The sequence below is a fragment of the Nicotiana attenuata genome, chromosome 2, assembly GCF_001879085.1.
Source record: "Nicotiana attenuata strain UT chromosome 2, NIATTr2, whole genome shotgun sequence".
Taxonomy (NCBI): Eukaryota; Viridiplantae; Streptophyta; class Magnoliopsida; order Solanales; family Solanaceae; genus Nicotiana; species Nicotiana attenuata.
The window spans coordinates 45,908,506-45,932,166 of record NC_031990.1 but is presented as its reverse complement, the minus strand read 5'-3'; the positions used below and the strand labels follow the sequence as shown (position 1 = coordinate 45,932,166).

General features: G+C 45.3%; 1 protein-coding gene and 1 pseudogene across 1 annotated transcript; both read right to left on the bottom strand.

The window, feature by feature from the left end:
• LOC109222962 (RNA-directed DNA polymerase homolog) lies at positions 7,385-7,795 on the bottom strand (the record flags this gene model as incomplete). The annotated part of the gene is made up of 1 exon (XM_019387241.1): positions 7,385-7,795. A coding segment is annotated over exon 1 (411 nt), but the record flags the coding sequence as incomplete, so codon positions are not given.
• On the bottom strand, positions 22,911-23,318 carry LOC109223093 (annotated as a pseudogene).

Below are 23,661 nucleotides of genomic sequence, written 5' to 3'. Positions count from 1 at the left end.
ATTTCCACGGGACCCCGCCCGAATATACCAACAAGTTCCAAACACATAACGGACCTACTCGAGGTCAAAAATCACATCAAAAAATATTGATTCTACGAATCGCAACCCAATTCAAGCCTATTGAAACTATGAACTTCCGAATTCCAAAACTAATGTTGCTTCATACCAAAACAACTCCGATTAACTTCAATTTTGCACACATATCATAAATGACATGACGGACATATTCCATCTTCCGAAATCAAAATCCGACCCTGATATCAATAAAGTCAACTCCCAGCCAAACTTGCCAACCTTACAAACATTCAACTTTCAAACTTTCGCCAATTCAAGCCGAAACGACCTACGGACCTCCAAATCAACATCCAGACATGCTCCTAAGTCTAAAATAACTATACGAAACTATTGACACCGCTAAAACTCCATTCCAAAGTCGTTTACACAAAAGTCAAACTACAGTCAACTCTTTCAACTTAAAGCTCCAACTTAGGGAATATATGTCCCATTTCACTCCGAAACTCACCCGAAACCAAAACCAAACACCTCCGGCAAGTCACGTAACCATAATACAACATAAAGGAGGCAATAAATAGGGGATCAGAGCTTTAATACTCAAAATGACCGGCCTAATCGTTACATTCTGATAGACCCTCGACTCAAGATAACGGAAAAGAGGACAATAGAAAGTATATTGGTGCCATCAACAGAAACCATAGGAATAATAACAGTATCATAAGAACCAGAAAATAGATGAAACACAATAACAATACCAGGAAAGAAGGCTCGGTGCTATGAAAAATGGAAGAATAGTGTGAACACAATATTTATCGCTGGTAGTCTAAGACAAACCCTATCACACTAGCCTCACACCTGGTATGAAGTAGAAAATTGCTCAACTACCTCCTAACCTACAACCCTAATGCTCGACCTCCACAGATTCCTATCAAGGGCCATGTCCTCGGAAATCTGAAGCCATGCCATGTCCTGCATGATCACCTATCCCAATGCTTCTCAGGCCGCCCTCTACCTCTTCTCGTACCTGCTAAAGCTAACCGCTTATACCTTCTTATCAGGGCATCAGAGCTTCTCCTCCACACATGTCTGAACCATCTGAGCCTCATTTTCTCCATCTTGTCTTCTATAGGAGCCACACCCACCTTCTCCCGAATATCTTCTATCCTAACTTTTCCATCCTAGTGTGCTCGCACATCCACCTCAACATCCTTATTTCTGCTACTTTCATCTTCTGTATATGTGAGTTCTTAACTGGCCAACACTCTAACCCATACAACATGGGTGGTCTCATACCGCTTTATAAAATTTACCTTTGAGTATCGATGGCATGCACTTTCTTGTCACACATGACTCAAGACTAACCTCCATTTCATCCTTCCCACCCCAATACGATGTGTGACGTACTCGTCGATCTTCCCGTCCTCCTGGATAACCGACCCAAGGTACTCGATACTGCCTCCCTTGGGGATGACATGTGATCCAAGCCTCACGTCCATGCACGTTTCCCTCGACTCAGCGCTGAACTTGCACTTCAAGTATTCTGTCTTAGTCCTGCTCAACTTGAAACCCTTAGACTCAAGGTCCTGTCTCCAAACCTCCAGCCTCTCGTTAAAACCGTCTCGCGTCTCATCAATCAGAACTATGTCATTAGCTAATAACATACACCATGACACCTCGCCTTGGATATGTCGTGTTAGTGCGTCTTTAGGGTAAGTAAGAACGGGCTGAGCGCAGATCCTTGATTTAAACCCATAACAACCGAAAATTGCTCTGAGTCACCTCCCATTGCCCTAGCTCGAGTCTTAGCTCACTCATACATGTCCTTGATCGCACTAATGTAAGCTACTGGCACACTTTTTGCCTCCAGGCATCTCCAGGAAATTGTCATTAGCAAATATATGAAAAAGGAAACGTAATACTCCTGAATAATATTTATTCTAGATTTTAAATGTTAAGACATCACGCATAATTTAATTAGAAAAGATTTAATAACAGATTTTTAGTTGATTTCAAAGTCATAAATATTCGAAAAATAATTAAATTACGATTTTCTCCAAAAATTATGTTTAAGTTATATGATTAAAGTTAAAGAAGAAGTATAAAATCATAAAACTAATAACTGTTGACCCTATTTATCTAACTCAATAAAGGAAGAAGCTCTGCCCCATAGAAATCCTCAAAATCCTAAATTTTAGTTCTACTAAAAATAAATTATTAATCGTAGTTATGTCACGACCCAAAACTCTAACCTGTCGTGATGGCACCTACCGTGGTACTAGGCAAGTCGACACCTTTCAAAACACTTCGATATTTCAATAAAAGTTAAGTCAAGACTTTTTCATAACAGAAATTTCATAAAATGTTAAACTCAAAATAAAAATGCGGAAAAGATAGCCCGACATCGGGGTGTCACTAAGTCATGAGCATCTAAAATCAGTCTAGAATCAGAGTTTACAATAGTCCACTTATACTAAAACAGAAAGAAAAGATAAAAATGGAAGGAGAGACACGGGCTGCGAACGACGGCAGCTACCTCGTATGTCTCCGGTAACCAACTGCGCACGAACTCAACGACCTCTACGAACGGTCTCACCTAAATCTGCACACAAGGTGCATGGAGTAATGTGAGTTCTTCCATCTCAGTAAGTAACAAAGATAAATAAGGAACAGAGAAGCAGTGACGAGCTATGCAAGTACAATTTATTTCAATAACTTCCAATACGGATTAGTCATGCTTACAAATTTAGTAGTTTAAGTCAAATCAATTCGTGCTCAAGTAAACCAGATATCAAGTCTTCTAGAAATTTTCCAACAAGGACAGATAACAACAAAGTGCAACAAATAATTGAAAGCAAGTACAGTCTCTCAAGGCAAAAATCACTCAACTTATCTCAACAGCTCAATCACTCGGCTCTCAGCCCTCAGTACTCACACTCAATAGGTACCTGCGATCACTGGGGGTGTGCAGACTCCGGAGGGCTCCTTTAGCCCAAGCGCTATATCGCTGCAGCGTGCAGACCGATCCTATATATATACAGCCATAAGGCTCACTGCGGCGTGCAACTCGATCCAATATAGATAGATAGCCCGAATGCTCGTTGAGGCATGCAACCCGATCCAATATTTATTCATATATAGCTTTCAGGCTATCTATCTATATTGGATCGAGTTGCACCTCGTTGCGGCGTGCAACCCGATCCATATACCCTAACATAACACACAACTCGACACTCAGGCCCTATCTCAGTCACTAGCCTCTCCCGTCCCTCGGGCTCTCAGAAAGCATGTAATTCAGCCCCAAATAGAGATAATAACATGTATAAATATTAAATAAGAAGGGACAGAGGTATGATACGCAAGTAATATCATGACTGGGAAAAAAACAACAAATAGCAGTTAATTCAACAAGTACACGACCTCACGGGTCTCAACAGTGATATCATAAGGCCTAAACATTATTTATAACACGAAGTGCAGTCATTTTCCTTAAAAGAAACAGAGGGAACATGTCACGACCCTATTCCCCGGACCCGGTCATGATGGTGCCTCTCGTGAAGACAAGGCCAGCCAATTAAACCCAAATTACCTTTTTAAACAGTTAAACAACACAAGCAATATAAAACATGATTTTTATAACATTAAGTAGCGGATAATATCAATAAAATACGGAAATACAACCCAACACAGCCCTATCCGGGGTGTCACAAGTCACGAGCATCTAACAACACTGAATACTAATGTAGCTACAGAGTTTGGTACTGAACTAAGAATATAAAAAGGAAAGAGATAGGGAGGAGCTCCGGGCTGCGAACGCCAACAGCTACCTAAAGACTCCTTGAGGTCCGCCTGAAGCTGGAATGAATCAGCACTCGGGAGCGGGTCCAGCTATGCCTGAATCTGCACACAGGGTGCAGGGAGTAAAGTGAGTACTCCAACTCAGTGAGTAACAAATGTAAATAACGACTGAAAGTAAGAAAACACGTAAGACACAAGGCATACTATAATGAAGCAGTAAAACCTTTTAAAAACAGTAAATCAGTGAAGAGTGAAGTAAAATCCTTTCCCAACTAATAAACAGGTAACTGACAGGCTATAAAGGTAAAGTAAACAAATAGAAGTTTGCCCTTCAGGCACAGTATCCACAAATCCACCCTTCGGGCAACATCTCAGAAACAATACCAGCCCCTCGGGCTCAATCTCACATCACAATGGGTACCCGCGCTCACTGGGGGTGTGTGACTCCTGGAGGGGCCCCTTACGGCCCAAGCGCAATAACAAGCCATCTTGTGGCATCAAATCTAGGCCCTCGGCCTCATGTCAATCAAGCTACCTCGTGGCGTACATATCTCAGGCCCTTGGCCTCAAATCAGTATCAGTGTTTCCTCACAACATAGGCCCTCGGCCTTACTCAGTCAGAAATTCTCACAAGCCCCTCGGGTAATAGTAAAATAGAGTTTCTCAGCCCAAACAACATTTAAAATATCATTTAAGTCTCAAAACTGAGTAAAAATGGCTGAGTAGTAAAACAATGGAAAATAACATGACTGAGTTCAAGTAGTAAGTCAAAGCAGTGAGGAAATATCAATTGAAAGCCCCGAAGGGTTCAAATAGTTGGCACGAAGCCCAAATATGGCATTCAGCCCAAATCATAATGATAGCAAATAAGTTTCAGTCAAATTCGCGGTAAAATCATCAACTGGGACGGACCAAGTCATAATCCCCAATAGTGTATGACCCCACGCTCGTCAACAACGTGTGTCTCACCTCAACATAGCACTTCGATGTGCAAATCCGGGGTTTCAAACCCTCATAACATCATTTACAACCATTACTCACCTCGAACCGGCTAAATCTCTAGCTCGCGACGCCTTTGCCCCCTGTATCGGCCTCCACGCGTGTTGAATCTATCCAAAATCAGAACGAGGACGTCAAAATATGCTAAGGGAATGAAGCCCAAGCGAAAACAATCAATAAGGGGCACAAATCCCGAAATTACCAAAACCTGACCCCCGGGCCCACGTCTCGAAATTCAAAAATTTTTACACCAATAGATCTCTTATCTTCCCACGAGTTCATACATACCAAGGGCACTAAAATCGGAGTCCAAATGACCCCTCAAATCCCCATTTAAAGGCCTTTAAACTCAAGCCCTAATCCCCAATTTTCTTCCTTAATCCCCACAAAAATCATGATTAATCAGTGGAAAAATGGTCTTAAACCCAAGTAATTAAGCTTAGGGAACTTACCCAACTGATATCCTTTGATTCCTCTTGAAATCCTATGCCTTAGCCTCTTTTCCCGTCTTCAAAATGATGAACTTAGCAAAAATTCGCGAAGAAAACAATATATACCTTCTGGCCAGGGATTTTCGCATCTGTGACCATTCCACCGCTTCTGCGGTACTGCATTTGCGGTTAATCCTCCGCTTCTACGAAAATCACTTAAGTTCCCAGCCATCCGCACCTGCAGTTCCACGCCCGTATCTGCGACATCACAGATGCGGTTATCCTAGCCGCTTCTGCGGTCCCAACCAAACATACCTCTGACCGCTTCTGCGGCCTCTTCTCTCGCATATGCGGCGCCGCACCTGCGTCCCCAAACCGCAGGTGCGAAAACACCAGAAGCAGCAATCTCAGCAACTGCAATAACACCTCAAACTCTCCGTTAACCACCCGAAATAACCCCGAGGCCCCTGGGACCTCAACCAAAAGCACAAACATAACCTAATACCTTATTCAACTTGTTCCAATCATCAAAACACTTCAAACAACATCAAATCAACCAAAACACCTCGGATTCAAGCCTAAGTTTCTAAAAACTTCCGAAATTAATAACGCAAGTGCGTAACATATCCTCCAATATTTGAATAGTGCGCTCGGACTGCCTGTCTGTCTGAGGGTGAAAAGTTGTGCTTAACTCAACCTGAGTACCCAACTCTCGCTGAACAGACTTCTAAAACTGGGAAGTAAACTGAGTGCCCCGATCTGAAATGATGGAAACTAGGACACCATGCAACCGAACAATCTCTCGGATATATATCTCTGCTAACCGCTCTGAAGAATAAGTAGTACAGATAGGAATGAAGTGCCCGGACTTGGTCAGCCGATCCACAATCACCCAAATAGCATTAAACTTCTTTAAAGTCCGTGGAAGCCCAACTACAAAGTCCATAGTGATCCGCTCCCACTTCCACTCCGGAATAACCATCCGCTGAAGCAAGCTACCCAGTCTCTGATGCTCATATTTCACCTGCTGACAATTGGGACACCGAGCTACGAATCCCACAATATCCTTCTTCATTCTCCTCCACCAATAATGTTGTCTCAGGTCCTGATACATCTTCGCGGCTCCTGGATGAATAGAATACCGCGAGCTATGGGCCTTCTCCAGAATCAACTCCCGAAGCCCATCTACATTGGGCACACAAATCCGGCCCTGTATCCTCAATACCCCATCATCTCCAATAGTCACATCTCTGGCATCATCGTGCAGAACTCTGTCCCTAAGGACAAGCAAGTGTCGATCATCATACTGGCGCTCTCTGATGCGCTCATATAGGGAAGACCGAGAAACCACACAAGCCAATACCCGACTGGGATCCGAAATATCCAACATCACGAACCGATTGGCCAAAGCCTGAACATCAATCGCAAGAGATCTCTCCCCAACTGGATTATATGCCAAACTCCCCATACTCACTGCCTTTCGGCTCAAAGCATCGGCCACCACATTGGTCTTTCCTGGATGATACAATATAGTGATATCATAATCCTTATGCATCTCCAACAATCTCCGCTGCCTCAAATTAAGATCCTTTTTATTGAACAAATGCTGAAGACTGTGATGATCAGTGAACACCTCACAAGTACGCCATACAAGTAATGCCTCCAAATCTTCAATGCTGAACTATGGCAGCCAACTCCAAATCATGGACGGGGTAGTTCTCCTCATGGGGCTTCAACTGACAAGAAGCATAAGCAATGACTCTACCCTCCTGCATCAACACACAACCAATCCCTACTCTCGAAGCATCACAATACACGGTATATGAACCTGAACCTGATGGCAAAACCAATACTGGAGCTATGGTCAAGGCTGTCTTGAGCTTCTGAAAGCTCTCCTCACACTCGTCCGACCACAAGAATGAAGCACCCTTTTGAGTCAACTTGGTCAAGGGCGATGCGATAGATGAGAATCCCTGAACAAACCGGCGATAATAGCCTGCCAAACCAAGAAAGCTGTGAATCTCTGTGGCTGAGGACGGTCTGGGCCAACTCTGAACCGCCTCTATCTTCTTTGGATCAACCTGAATACCCTCACTGGACACCACGTGTCCCAAGAATGCCACTGAACTGAGCCAAGACTCACACTTGGAGAATTTTGCGTAAAGCTTCTCCTCCCTCAATCTCTGCAACACAACCCTCAAATGCTCCGCGTGCTCCTCCTGACTACGCGAATATACCAGAATATCATCAATGAAGACTATGAAAAATGAGTCAAGATAAGGCCGGAACACGCTGTTCATCAGATGCATGAACGCTGCTGGGGCATTGGTCAGCCCAAAAGACATAACCAGAAACTCATAATGACCATATCTAGTCCTGAAGGCCATCTTAAGAATATCCGAATCCCTGATATTCAACCGGTGATAACCCGAACGAAGATCAATCTTGGAGAACACCCTCGCTCCCTGAAGCTGGTCGAATAAATCATCAATGCGAGGCAAAGGATACTTGTTCTTAATTGTTACCTTGTTCAATTGCCTATAATCAATGCACATTCTCATAGTGCCATCCTTCTTCTTCACAAACAGAACTGGCACATCCCAAGGTGACACACTAGGACGAATAAACCCCTTATCAAGGATTTCTGAAGCTACTCCTTTAACTCCTTCAACTCTGCTGGTGCTATACAATACGGTGGAACAGAAATGGGCTGAGTGTCCGGCACCAGGTCAATACCAAAATCAATATCCCTGTCCGGTGGCATACCCGGCAGGTCTGCAGGAAATACATCAGGGAAATCCCTCACAACTGGGACAGAATCAATACTGGGAGCCTCAGCTCCGGCATCCCTCACAAAGGCAAGATACGAAAGACAACCCTTCCCAACCATACGCTGGGCCTTCAAGAAAGAGATTACTTTACTAGGAACATAATCAGTCATACCTCGCCACTCGATCCGTGGCACACCCGGTATAGCCAATGTGACTGTATTAGCATGACAGTCCAGAATAGCGCGACACGGAGATAGCCAATCCATGCCCAGAATAACATCGAAATCCACCATACTCAATAATAAAGGATCCACTCAAGTCTCCAGACCCCCAATAGTCACCACACACGACCGGTACACACGGTCTACAACAACAGTATCGCCTACCGGGGTAGATACATGAACAGGTAAAGCAAGAAACTCACGGGGCATACCCAAATAACGAGCAAAGTATGATGACACATAAGAATAGGTGGAACCGGGATCAAATAATACAGAGTCATCTCTGTGGTAGACTGAAATAATACCTGTAATAACAGCATCTGAAGCGATATTATCGGGTCTGCCTGGAAGAGCATAGAAACAGGCCTGTCTGCCCCCTGATTGACCTCCCCTTCTGGGGCGACCCCTGGCTGACTGACCCCCACCCCTAGCTTCCTGGGCGGGTGGTGGTGGAGCAACTACCGCTGAGGCTGATGACTGGCCCCTCTGCTGGGATGAACTAGCAACACGACGGGGACACTACCTCCATATGTGCCCCATCTCTCCACACTCGTAACAACTCCCAGGTGCTGGAGAAGGGGACTGATGGGAACCCCTCGCACCGGAGTGACTAGCAGATGCACTCGGCATAGAAGAGTCCTGAACAGATGGAGCACGGGATGAGCTCTGAGCTGGAAGGGAACTAAGTGAAGAATGGCCCTGGTGTGAACTGTGAGAACCATGACCCGATACGCCCCTCGATAACCTGGGCGATCAGACTGACCATGTCGGAACTGTCGGCCTCTGTCGTGCTGAAACTGGCCCCTCGAAGGAGCACCACTGGAGCTACCAGATCCTCGAGGCCTCTTGGCCTCCCTCTCCTCTCGCTCCTGGCGACGGACAGACTCAATCTCCCGGGCAATGTCCACAACCTCCTCGAATGTAGCACCGGTCACCCTCTCCCTGGTCATGAGAATATGGAGCTGATAAGTAAGACCATCAAAAAATCTCCTGATCCTCTCTCTATCTGTCGGGACCAAGCAGATGGCATGACGAGCCAACTCAGAGAGCCTCAACTCATACTGTGACACGATCATCTCCCCCTGAAGCAACCACTCAAACTGCCTGCGCAGCTCCTCTCTACGGGACTGCGACACATACTTCTCCAGAAGGAGAACGGAGAACTGCTGCCAGGAAAGGGGTGCTGCACCAACAGGCCTACGCCTATCAAAATCCTCCCACCAGGTAAAAGCAGGTCCTGAAAACTGATAAGTAGTGAAAGCGACCCCGCTGGTCTCCAGAATACCGACTGTACGAAGCATCCTCTGACATTTGTCCAAAAAGCCCTGGGCATCCTCGCCCTCTTCCCCACTGAAGGTCGGAGGCTGAAGTCTATCGAGCCTCTACAACCTACGCTGCTCATCCTCTGGCATGACAGGAACTACATAGTCCTGAGCAGCGGCAACTGGCTGAGCTGGGTGTGTCCCCGACGTCTGAAGTCCCTGTACGACCTGCTCAGGTGTGCGGGCGGCGGGAGTCTGACTGCCTCTCCTGGCCCGAGAAGTAGCTATGGCTGTAGTGGCTGAAACCGCCTGAGCTAGGCCAGTGCAAACTGATAATATCTGAGCCAAGGCCTCCTGAAGACCCGGAATCACAATAGGCACAACTGGTGCCTGAGCTGGTGCTGTTGGAGGGTCCACAGCTGGGACCTGGTCCTGAACTGAGGCAGCTGGTGGATCTGCAGGTGCTGCCCTCGCTGCTCTTCCCCTACCACGGCCTCGGCAGCGTCCTCGGCCTCTAGTGGCCCCGGCTGGTGGTACTGGTGGTCGTCCACCCTGTCTGGTACCACGCGTCCTCACCATCTGTGAGAGAATAGAACAACAGAAGTTTAGTACTCGGATCAACAAATTCGCACGACAAGAAGTTCAAGAATGTGAAGTTTTCCTAAAGGTTCTGCAGCCTCTCGAGGATAAATACAGACGTCTCCGTACCGATCCGCGAGACTCTACTAAACCTGCTCATGACTCGTGAGACCTATGTAACCTAGGATCTGATACCAACTTATCACGACCCTATTCCCCGGACCCGGTCGTGATGGTGCCTCTCGTGATGACAAGGCCAACCAATTAAACCCAAAATACCTTTTTAAACAGTTAAACAACACAAGCAGTATAAAACATGATTTTTTATAACATTAAGTAGCGGATAATATCAACAAAATGCGGAAATACAACCCAACACAGCCCTAACCGGGGTGTCACAAGTCACGAGCATCTAATAACACTGAATACTCAAGTGTAGCTACAGAGTTTGGTACTGAACTAAGAATATAAAAAGGAAAGAGATAGGGAGGAGCTCTGGGCTGCGAACGCCAACAGCTACCTAAAGACTCCTCGAGGTCCGCCTGAAGCTGGAATGAATCAGCACTCGGGAGCGGGTCCAGCTACGCCTGAATCTACACACAGGGTGCAGGGAGTAAAGTGAGTACTCCAACTCAGTGAGTAACAAATGTAAATAACGACTGAAAGTAAGAAAACACGTAAGGCACAAGGCATACTATAATGAAGCAGTAAAACCATTTAAAAACAGTAAATCAGTGAAGAGTGAAGTAAAATCCTTTCCCAACAAATAAACAGGTAACTGACAGGCAATAAAGGTAAAGTAAACAAATAGAAGTTTGCCCTTCAGGCACAATATCCACAAATCCGCCCTTCGGGCAACATCTCAGAAACAATACCAGCCCCTCGGGCTCAATCTCACATCACAATGGGTACCCACGCTCACTGGGGGTGTGCAGACTCCTGGAGGGGCCCCATACGGCCCAAGCACAATAACAAGCCATCTTGTGGCATCAAATGTAGGCCCTCGGCCTCATGTCAATCAAGCCACCTCGTGGCGTACATATCTCAGGCCCTTGGCCTCAAATCAGTATCAGTGTTTCCTCACAACATAGGCCCTCGGCCTTACTCAGTCAGAAATCCTCACAAGCCCCTCGGGCAATAGTAAAACAGTGTTTCTCAGCCCAAACATCATTTAAGTCTCAAAATTGAGTAAAAATGGCTGAGTAGCAAAACAGTGGAAAATAACATGACTGAGTTCAAGTAGTAAGTCAAAGTAGTGAGGAAATATCGATGAAAAGCCCCGAAGGGTTCAAATAGTTGGCATTCAGCCCAAATATGGCATTCAGCCCAAATCATAATGATAGCAGATAAATTTCAGTTAAATACGCGGTAAAATCATCAACCAGGACGGACCAAGTCACAATCCCCAATAGTGTACGACCCCACGCTCGTCAACAACGTGTGTCTCACCTCAACATAGCACTACGATGTGCAAATCCGGGGTTTCAAACCCTCAGAACATCATTTACAACCATTACTCACCTCGAACCGGCTAAATCTCTAGCTCGCGACGCCTTTGCCCCTCGAATCGGCCTCCACGCGCGTCGAATCTATCCAAAATCAGAACGAGAACGTTAAAATATGTTAAGTAACAAAGCCCAAGCGAAAACAATCAATAAAGGGCACAAATCCCGAAATTACCAAAACCCGACCCCCGGGCCCACGTCTCGAAATTCAGAAATTTTTACTCCAATAGATCCCTTATCTTCCCACGAGTTCATACATACCAAGGACACTGAAATCGGAGTCCAAATGACCCCTTAAATCCCCATTTAAAGGCCTCTTAAACTCAAGCCCTAATCCCCGATTTTCTTCCTTAATCCCCACTAAAATCATGATTACTCAGTGGAAAAATGGTCTTAAGCCCAAGTAATTAAGCTTAGGGAACTTACCCAACGGATATCCTTTGATTCCTCTTGAAATCTTATGCCTTAGCCTCTTTTCCCGTCTTCAAAATGATGAAATTAGCAAAATTTCGCGAAGAAAACAATATATACCTTCTGGCCAGGGATTTTCTCATCTGCGACCATTCCACCGCTTCTGCGGTACCGCATTTGCGGTTAATCCTCCGCTTCTGCAGAAATCACTTAAGTTCCCAGCCATCCGCACCTACGGTTCCACGCCCGCATCTGCGACATCGCAGATGCGGTTATCCTAGCCACTTCTGCGGTCCCAGCCAAACATACCTCTGGCCGCTTCTGCGCCCCCCTCTCTCGCATATGCGGCGCCGCACCTGCGGTCCCCAAACCGCAGGCGCGAAAACACCAGAAGCAGCAATCTCAGCAGCTGCAATAACACCTCAAACTCTCCGTTAACCACCCGAAATCACCCCGAGGCCCCCGTGACCTCAACCAAAAGCACAAACATAACCTAATACCTTATTCAAACTTGTTCCAATCATTAAAACACTTCAAACAACATCAAATCAACCAAAACACCTCGGATTCAAGCCTAAGTTTCTAAAAACTTTTGAATTCCGCTTTTGATAAAAAAAACCCAACCAAACCACGTCCGAATAACCTGAAATTATGCACACACATCCAAAATGACACAACGAAGCTACTGCAGCTCTCGGAATTCCATTCCGACCCCTCTATCAAAATCTCGCCTACCAACCGGAAATCGCCAAATATCAACTTTGCCAATTCAAACCTAAATCTTCTCCGAACCTCCAAAACCCATTCCGATCACACTCCTAAGTCCCAAATCACCTCCCGAAGCTAACCGAACCATTGGAACTCACATCTGAGCCCTCTAGCACATAAGTCAACGTCCAGTTGACTTTTCCAACTTAAGCCTTCTTAAAAGAGACTAAGTGTCTCAAACTTTACCAAAACCAATCCGGATTCAATCCGACCAACCCAATACCTCAAAACACGGATAAATAAAACAAGAAGAAGCAGAAATGGGGAAAACGGAGCGGTAACTCATGAGACGACTGGCCGGGTCGTCACAGAACATGTAGTAAACAGTAAGCTATTCGATTCTACAGTATCATGGGACAGACCAAGTCACAATCCCTTTGGTGCACGCCGTCACCTAGAATGTGTGTCGCCTCCAAAATAGTCATACGACACAAAATCCGGGTTTCACACCCTCAGGACCAGATTTATAACTGTTACTTAACTCAATCTGAGCAAAATCCTACTCCGTAATGCCTTTGCCCCTCAAATCGGCCTCGAAACGTCCCGAATCTAGCCACAAGTAATTCAACACAATCAATAGAGGCTAAAGGAATCAATTCCACAAGAAAACTACTAAATTAGAGCCAAAATCCGAAATTGAATCAAACCCGGTCCCCAGGCCCACATCTCAAAATTCGACAAAAATCACAAACCCGAAAGACCATTCACTCACGAGTCTAACCATACTAAATTCATCAAATTCCGACATCATTTGCTCCCCCAAATCCCCAAAATTCACTTTCTAATTCTCAAGACCTAATCTCCCAAATTTCACCACAACACCACACAATCTAGGTGGGAAAAACAATGGGGAAACAAGATTTATAATAAAAAATGAGTGCAAGATGCTTACCTCGGAAATCCCCTCGAAAATCCTCTCCAAATTTGCGTAAGCGAGTCCAAAATGTTGAAATAATACTAAAATCGCGAACCCTTGCTTTTAAATACTTTGCCCAGGCTTTTCGCACCTGCAGCCAAAAATCCGCATCCGTGGCAGCGCTTCTGTGAAAGCCACTTAAAACACTGGGTTCGCATCTGCACTCCAGGTCTCGCACCTGCGGAGTCACTTCTACGGCCTTTCGTCTGCTTCTGTGGAATTGTCCAAATCCTCCATCTCCACATCTACAGCCCATCCTCGCATCTGCGGGCCCGCATATGCGCACCATCTCCCGCACTAGCGTTTTCCCCAAGCCAGCACAATCTCCGCATCTTTCCCTCCTCAGAGCACCTGCGATCATGCACCTGCGGCAACATCCTCGCAGGTGCGATTACACCAGCACCAGGCCAACTTAAGCAATCCTTTAAGCTTCAAACTTTTTTCGTTAATCACCCGAAATCAACCCGAGGCCCTTGGGACCTCAACCAAACATACCAACATGTGACACAATATGATACAAACTTAGTCAAATCATCAAATCACCTCGAACAAAATCAAAAACACGAATCACACACGGATTCAAGCCTAAGTAACCTCTAAACTTCTAAATTCCACAAACGACATCAAAACCCATCAAATCACGTCAAATTGATCTCAACTTTTACACACAAGTCATAAATGATACCACGGACCTAGTCCAACTCCCAAAATCAAATTCGACCTCGATATCAGAATTTTCACTGCCGGCCAAAATTGCCAAAATTCCAACTTTCGCCAATTCAAATGTAATTCTACTACGGACCTCCAATCTCATTCCGAACGTGCTCCTAAGTCCAAAATAACCTAACGGAACCATCAAAATTCAAATCCGAGATCGTTTATACATAAGTCAACATCAGGTCAACTTAAGTTTTCAGCTAAGAGACTAAGTGTCTCAATTTCCTCCAAAACCATTCTGGACCCAAACCAACTCACCCGGTAAGTCACAACACAACTGTAGAACACAAATAAAGCAGAAAATGGGGAAACTGGGCTACAACTCTCGAAACGACCAGCCGGGCCGTTACAAGTTATGATTTTATCCAAAAGTTGCTCAACATTTTGTTTGAATTTCTTACGTTATAATAGTGCAAATATTAATAGACAGGCACGTTAAACTCATCTATCAGAAAAAATTCAATGCTGACCTTAATACTTCAGTAGTCATTTTAATACAGATTATTTAAATAGATATAATAGATATCTATTAAACATATAATAAATATCTAAATAGATAGTTTTAAAAAATAATTCTTCAAAATCACAACTATTGCTTCCAAAGCTAAAATTGTCACAACCCAATTCTAAAATTGTCACAACCCAAAGCTAAAATTCCAAGTAATTAAACTTTCCTTAATTCAAAAGATTTAAGAAATAGCAGATTTAAAATAAATGAAACGAAAGCAATTGAGTGCAATCATAACCATAGAAATAAACAAAAATCACGAGTCTACTAGTGTGTGCCAAGACCTAGTGTCACAAGTGTATTAGAAACTAGTAGAATATATAAAAGAATACTAGTGTACTGTCTGAAATGAAATAGACAGAAACTACAAGCAAAAGAAAGAGTCCAGCTGCTGCAGAACGGGCTCAGAAGGGTAGCTCACCGCGAAGTCTCCGGAATCAGGGATGCGCGCTGGGATGATATCCAGACACCTCCCTCAAATCTTGCTCATGTAGTACAGAAGTGTAGCGTGAGTACATAAGCAACATGTACCCAGTAGGTATCCAGTGTAACCTCAAAGAAGTAGTGACGAGGGGTCGACTTCGACACTTACTATGGGCCAACAATATAATAATATGAAATTCTAATTAAACGTGATATAAATAAATGACAATAGAACTCGGAGCAAGAAGTAAATAAACAATCCTTTCACCATTAGTAAGTACTAAATTATTCCCCTCATTTAACCATTTAACCTTTCATGAACAATATCAAATATAATAGGGCTTCCAGTGTTATTACGCACGAAGTATGCCGAGGACGTACGACCCGATCCAAATATATATATACATATGATGTGTGTACTGCCAAGGGTCGAATGACACGAATCATAGATGCATCTATTAACATGTCAAGGCGAACGACCGGCTCCCATGAGAGTAGTGGAAATTTACCCCGCTCGCGGAATATACTTGCAACGTGGTTGAACATAGATTTTTCAAGTTATCATAATATCCCTCAATTCTTTCCAAAACAAGAAGTTCAACTAGAAATTTTTAAAGTCTTGAAATCATCAACCTCTGCTCTATTCAAGACAATTAATACGCATTATCAAAGAACGATGTCAACAAAGCATGGTGTAAACCTACCCGGACAGATAAGTAAGAATATGTTCAAACAAAGAAAGCGATGCCAACTCAACCAATCACATCATTTCTAATACACAATTCCGACCAGCTCAATCCTCGGTATTTCATGTCATAATATCAAGTTCCACACCTTTAGTACACATGGCACCTTGTGCCCACATATCTCTATCTCGCATTATGCAACATCATCCTCATGCCACTCAGTACATAGGGTCCATAACCAATGCAATAAAGATGTTCAAGGAGTCCCATTTACCTAACATAAAGTAGATTACGACTTCTAAACCAATTAGGAATTCAACAGGAAAAGATGAAGTTATTTTTAGAAATCGTTGGAATAAAGAAAATACGCTTTTTAAATAAAATACAACATCGAATGAACTATTACATTTACTATAGGATTCTGAATAAAACTAAAACTTAGTTGTCACGACCCCAGTTCACCCTCCGTGAACATGTCATGATGACACCTAGTCCCTACGACTAGGTAAGCCTAACAATGCAGAAATAACATAACTTACGGAAACAAATAATTAAACTAAACAACTAGAAGGGTAACTGTATATTAATACCGCCCGGCATATACAACCCAATAATGCGGAAGTCTACAATATCATCCCAAAACCCGAAAACTCACGGGAACACAAGCTAGAAGAAGTACTGTAAATGCTCTAACCTCCAGAATGTCTAAAGCAAAAGTACGAAAGGAAAAGCTAACTGCTAAAGCTAGAATAAGATAGAGACTCTTGGTCTGCGGACGCGGCAGATGTACCTCAAAGTCTTTGCTAGATCTCTTCGCCTCGAGGATGATACGCCTGGGAAGAGCTACCTGGATCTGCACAGGAAAAACATGCGCAGAAAGGGCATGAGTACACCACAGCGGTACTCAGTAAGTGCCAAGCCTAACCTCGGACGGGTAGTGACGAGGAAGGTCAGGGCCCTACTAAGATAAAGAAATAATAAACGACAGGATAAAAAAACAGTATAATGATAGTCTACATCAAGAATCTAAACAGGATAATAAGGATACAGTAACAGAAAAACAAAAATAAGGCAATCACAAGGAGATACCGCTCACAACAAGGATGATAACCGGGGATCTATTGGTATCCCGAGGATCTCTTGGTATCCTCAATATATATATATATATATATATATATATATATATGCCAGGGATCTCATGGTATCCCGAGGATCTCTTGGTATTCTCAATAATATGCCAGGGATCTCTTGGTATCCCGAGGATCTCTTGGTATCCTCAATAATATGCCAGGGATCTCTTGGTATCCCGAGGATCTCTTGGTATCCTCAATATGTATAAATGTACCAGGGATCTCTTGGTATCCCGCACCTCAGTCCAGATCGTAAACACGTGCAGGGGATCTCCCGGGATGCTGTCCCGTAGTCCCAAATTTAAACACACAATAACAGCTCAAGAGTATCGGAGTAAATGGTCAGCTCATAACAAGTAACAGTAAATTCTAACCCTACATACTTCACGAAATACAAACAAGCAAATTTAAGCAAGTAGGCAGGTAAGTCGACTAAACATGCTTCTCTAAACTAACACAGGCTATAATTGCAAGTAAAATAAAGCAAATGAGAAAGAAACTCAGTCTAAATATTTAAAGTAAAGCCGGATTTTCAACAATTAGCTCAAGTACGCGCTCGTCACCTCACGTACAAGGCATTCAATTACCAAATATCATATCCTAAGGGGAAGGTCCCCCACACAAGGTTAGACAAGCCACTTACCTCGAATCGGCTCAATATCAACTAGAAACCACGCCCTTGCCACGAGTATCCGACTCCAAATGGCCCAAATCTATTCAATTCAACTACACATTGTAAATAACATCGCAAGCAACTGATTCTACTAATTAATTCAACGTTAAGGCGTGAAATTAGGTAAAATGACCAAAATGCCCTTCAGGCCAACACCTCGGAATCGAATAATTTTCACATTTTCAGAACCCTCGCACTCTCACGAGTCTAACCATATAAGAATCTCCCAAATCGGAGGTCAAACACCCGCTCAAAACTCGAAAATTCGGTCTATGAAGTTTTTTATAAATTTTTCATCAAAATTCCGAAATTAAAAGGGAAATTCGTGATTAGATTAGTGGGTTATGAGCAAAAAGGTGTTTAGAATCGTTACCCAATCAATGCCTCTGAAAAACTCTCGAAATATCTCCCAAATCCGAGCTCTCTAGCTTGAGTTTTGTTAAAAATGGCAAAAACCCTCGTTTTTGAATGTTAAGTACTGTTCAGGAGTCTAAAGCATCGCGAACGCGATAGGAAGAACGCGTTCGCGAAGAAGAAAAATCAGGGCCCAAAAATGCCCTTCGCGATCGCGAAGGGAGGAGCGCGAACGCGAAGGCCAGGGGATCAAGAACTACGCGAACGCGACAAGGCTTACGCGAACGCGATGGAGGAAATAGTGAAGCTACACGGACGCGGGTGATCTTATGCGAACGCGAAGAGGAACGGGCCCCCCTCGTCCAGACTTACACTACGCGAACGCAGGAGAGTGGCCGCGAACGCGATGAGAGGATAGGATACTACTACGTGAACGCTCTTCAGGATATCTTGCTCCCGAATTCTTCAACTGATGTACCTTGACGCGCAAGTCAATCTTAGAAAAACACTGTGCGCCCTGAAGCTGGTCAAATAGATCATCAATGCGAGGTAAAGGATAACGGTTCTTCACTGTTAACCTTGTTCAGCTGGCGGTAATCAATACACATGCGCATGGAACCATCCTTCTTTCTTCACGAACAAAACAGGAGCACCCCCACGGTGAAACACTGGGTCGAATAAAACCCTTACCAAGCAATTCCTGTAAATGATCCTTCAACTCCTTCAACTCAAGAGGAGTCATACGATAACGGAGGAATGGAAATGGGCTGAGTGCCCGTCAACAGATCAATCCAAAATTAATGTCTCTATCGGCGGCATGCCCGGAAGGTCAGCTGGAAACACATCGAGATAATCCCGTACCACTAGAACTGAATCAACAGAAGGGGTTATCAACACTGACATCTCTCACATAACTAAATACGCGGCACCCCCCTTCTCAACCATATGCTGAGCTTTAAGAAAAGAGATAAACTCTACTGGGAGTGTGATCTAAAGTACCACCTCTACTCAATACGCGGAATACCTGGCATAGCCAGCGTCACGGTCCTTGGCAGGACAATCAAGAATAGCAACATGGGGCGACAACCACTCTATGCCAAAAATAATATCAAAATTCAACCTTACTGAGTAACAATAAATGCGCTCTGGTCTCAAAACCACGAATAGTAATCAAACCATGACCGATAAACGCGGTCCACAACAAGAGAATCCCCCTACAGGAGTAGAAAACATAAACAGGGAAACTCAAGGAAATTCTGAGGTACACCCAAATGCGGAGCAAAATAAGAAGACATATAAAAATATGTGGAGGCCTAGATCGAATAGAACCGATACACCTCTATAACAAACCATGACAATACCTGTGGTGACAGAATCGGAGGCAACAACCTAGGCACGGGTAGTGGTGGTAGTAACTGGGGCTGTAACCATGGCTTGGGAACTCTGCGCGGGCACGCTGTGGCCGAGAAGTCTATGAAGATGCACCCCCTACCAAGTCTGGGGCAGTCCCTAACCATGTGGCGTGTGTCGCACACTCAAAGCAACCTCGCGCGGCGACGTGGGGGTGGAAACTGTGCAGTACGGGTACTCCGAGACCCTGAACACCTGAAACTCTCTGGGAATTCTGAGATGTAAACTGAGCTGGCTGGCCCACAAACACTCTACATGACGCACCCTGCCTCCAAAATAAGGACCAGTATATCTCCCCGGTCCACGAGGTCTACTCACTCCTCTATACTCTCCGCTCCTGAACTCGTCTGTCCTCTCTCTCCTGGACCCACCTGTCCTCTACTCGGCGAGAGGTACTCACCACCCGCTGAACTGGACCACAGGCTGTGTCGCCATGATACATGGAACCTGACCAATGGAAACTCGCCGCTCTGGAGTGGGGCGGAGGGAGTCTGGGTCCCTCCCCCGATCTGTGAAGTAGTCGGTACAACCTGAATCAATCCAGCCTGAATCAATGTACCAACCATGTTCAGGATGTTGCCAAAGTCTCCTGAAGGGCTGGAGTAGTAGTAGCTATAGGGTCGTGTCAGGTGCTGAACTCCAGCTGGATCTGCTGGTGGTACCTCGGCGGCGGCGCTCGCGCAGGTGCTCTCGCTGCACACGGGCCATCCTCCCTCTACCCCGGCCCCGGCCTCAAGGGCTGCACTAGGGGGCGCGGGTGCCTGATCATCTCGAGTAGCACGTGTCCTCACCATCTGTGAGAGAATAGAAATCAGAAGTTTAGGATTGTGATGTCAAAGATCTCGCACGACAGGGAATCAAATGAAGTGAAAGTTTCCTAACGGTTACATAGCCTCTCGTAGATAAGTACAGACGTCTCCGTACGCGATCAGCGAGACTCTAATACCTGGTGAAATTTTCCTAACGGTTTACATAGCCTCTCGTAGATAAGTACAGACGTCTCCGTACCGATCAGCGAGACTCTAATAAACCGCGCCTATGTTCCGTGACTCCTATGAACCTAGAGCTTGATACCAACTTGTCAACGAGAACGAGCATAGAGAACATACCTGAAGTAGTGAAAAGATGCGGGTACTGGCTGCGCATATCCTGCTCGGCCGGCTGACCCCGGCACTGAACCTTTACTGAAGCTATGTTCTTTGACCTCAACTTTCTGATCTGCCTGTCCAAAATAGCCACTGGCTCCTCAACATAGGATAGATCCTTGTCCAACTGGACTGAACTGAAATCCAACACGTGCGACGGATCACCGTGATACCTCCGGAGCATCGAAACATGAAATACCGGATGAACTCCGGCCAAGCTGGGAGGTAAGGCAAGCTCATAAGCAACCTCCCCAACTCGCCTCAAGATCTCAAAAGGGCCAATAAACCTCGGACTCAGCTTCCCTTTCTTTCCAAACCTCATGACGCCCTTCATAGGCGAGACCCGAAGCAGAACCCGCTCATCAACCATATATGAAACATCACGAACCTTCCTGTCCGCGTAACTCTTCTGTCTAGACTGGGCTGTACGGAGTCTGTCCTGAATCACCTTGACCTTCTCTAATGCATCCTGAACCATCTCTGTACCCAATAGCCTGGCCTCACCCGGCTCAAACCAACCCACCGGAGATCTACACCTCCTGCATATAAAGCCTCATACGGCGCCATCTGAATGCTGGACTGATAACTGTTGTTATAAGTAAACTCCGCCAATGGTAAGAAATGATCCCAAGACCCTCCAAACTCAATCACGCACGCACGGAGCATGTCCTCAAGAATCTGAATAGTGCGCTCGGACTGTCCGTCCGTCTGGGGGTGAAATGTTGTGCTCAACTCCACTCGAGTGCCTAACTCCTGCTGCACAGCTCTCCAGAACCGCGATGTAAACTGAGTACCTCTGTCTGAAATGATAGAAACTGGAATACCATGCAAACGGACGATCTCCCTGATATAAATCTCCGCCAACCACTCCGATGAATAAGTGGTACACACAGGAATGAAATGAGCGGACTTGGTCAGCCGGTCCACAATAACCCAAATGGAATCAAACTTCTTCGAGGTCCGTGGAAGTCCAGATACAAAATCCATGGTGATGCGCTCCCATTTCCACTCTGGAATCTCTATCTGCTGGAGCAGCCCACCCGGGCGCTGGTGCTCATACTTCACCTGCTGGCAGTTGAGGCATCTAGACACATAGCCAACTATATCCTTCTTCATTCGCCTCTACCAATAGTGCTGCCTCAGGTCCTGATACATCTTTACGACACCCGGATGGATGGAATACCGCGAGCTATGGGCCTCTGCTAGAATCAGCTCTCGAAGACCATCCACATTGGGCACACAAATCCGGCCCTACATCCTCATTACTCCATCATCTCCAATGGTCACATCTCTGGCATCCCCACGCTGGACCCTATCCTGAAGGACAAGCAAATGAGGGTCATCATACTGCCGCTCCCTGATACGGTCAAATAGGGAAGACCGGGAAACCACACAGGCTAGAACCCGACTGGGCTCCGAAAGATCCAATCTCACGAACTGGCTGGCTAAGGCCTGAACATCCATCGCCATAGGCCTCTCTAAAGCTGGTAAATATGCCAAGCTCCCCAAACTCTCCACCCGGCGACTCAAGGCATCCGCTACCACATTGGCCTTGCCCGGGTGATAAAGAATAGTAATATCATAATCCTTTAACAACTCTAACCATCTCCTCTGACGCATATTCAGGTCCTTCTGCTTAAGCAAGTGCTGCAAACTCCGATGGTCAGTATAGATCTCACAAGGCACCCCGTGCAAATAATGGCGCCAGATCTTCAAAGCGTGAGCAATAGCAGCTAACTCAAGGTCGTGGACAGGGTAGTTCTTTTCATGTACCTTCAACTGTCTGGACGCGTAGGCAATCACCCTACCGTCCTGCATCAACACCGCTCCAACGCCAACTCTCAAGGTGTCACAATAGATAGTATAAGAACCCGAACCGATAGGCAACATCAAGATTGGGGCTGTAGTCAAAGTTGTCTTGAGCTTCTGAAAGCTCACCTCACACTCCTCTGTCCACTGAAATGGGGCACCCCTTCTGGGTTAATCTGGTCATAGGGGCAGCAATCGATGAAAATCCCTCCACGAAACGACAGTAGTAACCCGCCAAGCCAAGGAAACTGCGAATCTCTGTAGCTGAGGACGGCCTGGGCCAACTCTGCACAGCCTCTACCTTCCTCGGATCCACCCGAATACCCTCACTAGAGATCACATGGCCTAAGAATGCCACAGAACTCAGCCAAAACTCACATTTTGAGAACTTTGCATATAACTTCTTCTCCCTCAAGTCCGAAGCACGATCCTCAGGTGCTGCTTATGATCTTCCCGACTTCGGGAATACACCAGAATATCATCAATAAAAACAATGACGAACGAGTCAAGATATGGTCTGAACACGCTGTGCATCAAATGCATGAAAGCTGCTGAGGCATTGGTCAGCCCAAATGACATAACAAGGAACTTGTAATGACCATACCGAGTCCTGAAGGCAGTCTTCAGGATATCTGGCTCCCGAATTCTTCAACTGATGGTACCTTGAGCGCAAGTCAATCTTAGAAAACACCTGTGCGCCCTGAAGCTGGTCAAATAGATCATCAATGCGAGGTAAAGGATAACGGTTCTTCACTGTAACCTTGTTCAGCTGGCGGTAATCAATACACATGCGCATGGAACCATCCTTCTTCTTCACGAACAAAACAGGAGCACCCCCCCGGTGAAACACTGGGTCGAATAAAACCCTTACCAAGCAATTCCTGTAACTGATCCTTGAACTCCTTCAACTCAAGAGGAGTCATACGATACGGAGGAATGGAAATGGGCTGAGTGCCCGTCAACAGATCAATGCCAAAATTAATGTCTCTATCGGGCGGCATGCCCGGAAGGTCAGCTGGAAACACATCGAGATAATCCCGTACCACTAGAACTGAATCAACAGAAGGGGTATCAACACTGACATCTCTCACATAAGCTAAATACGCGGCACCCCCCTTCTCAACCATATGCTG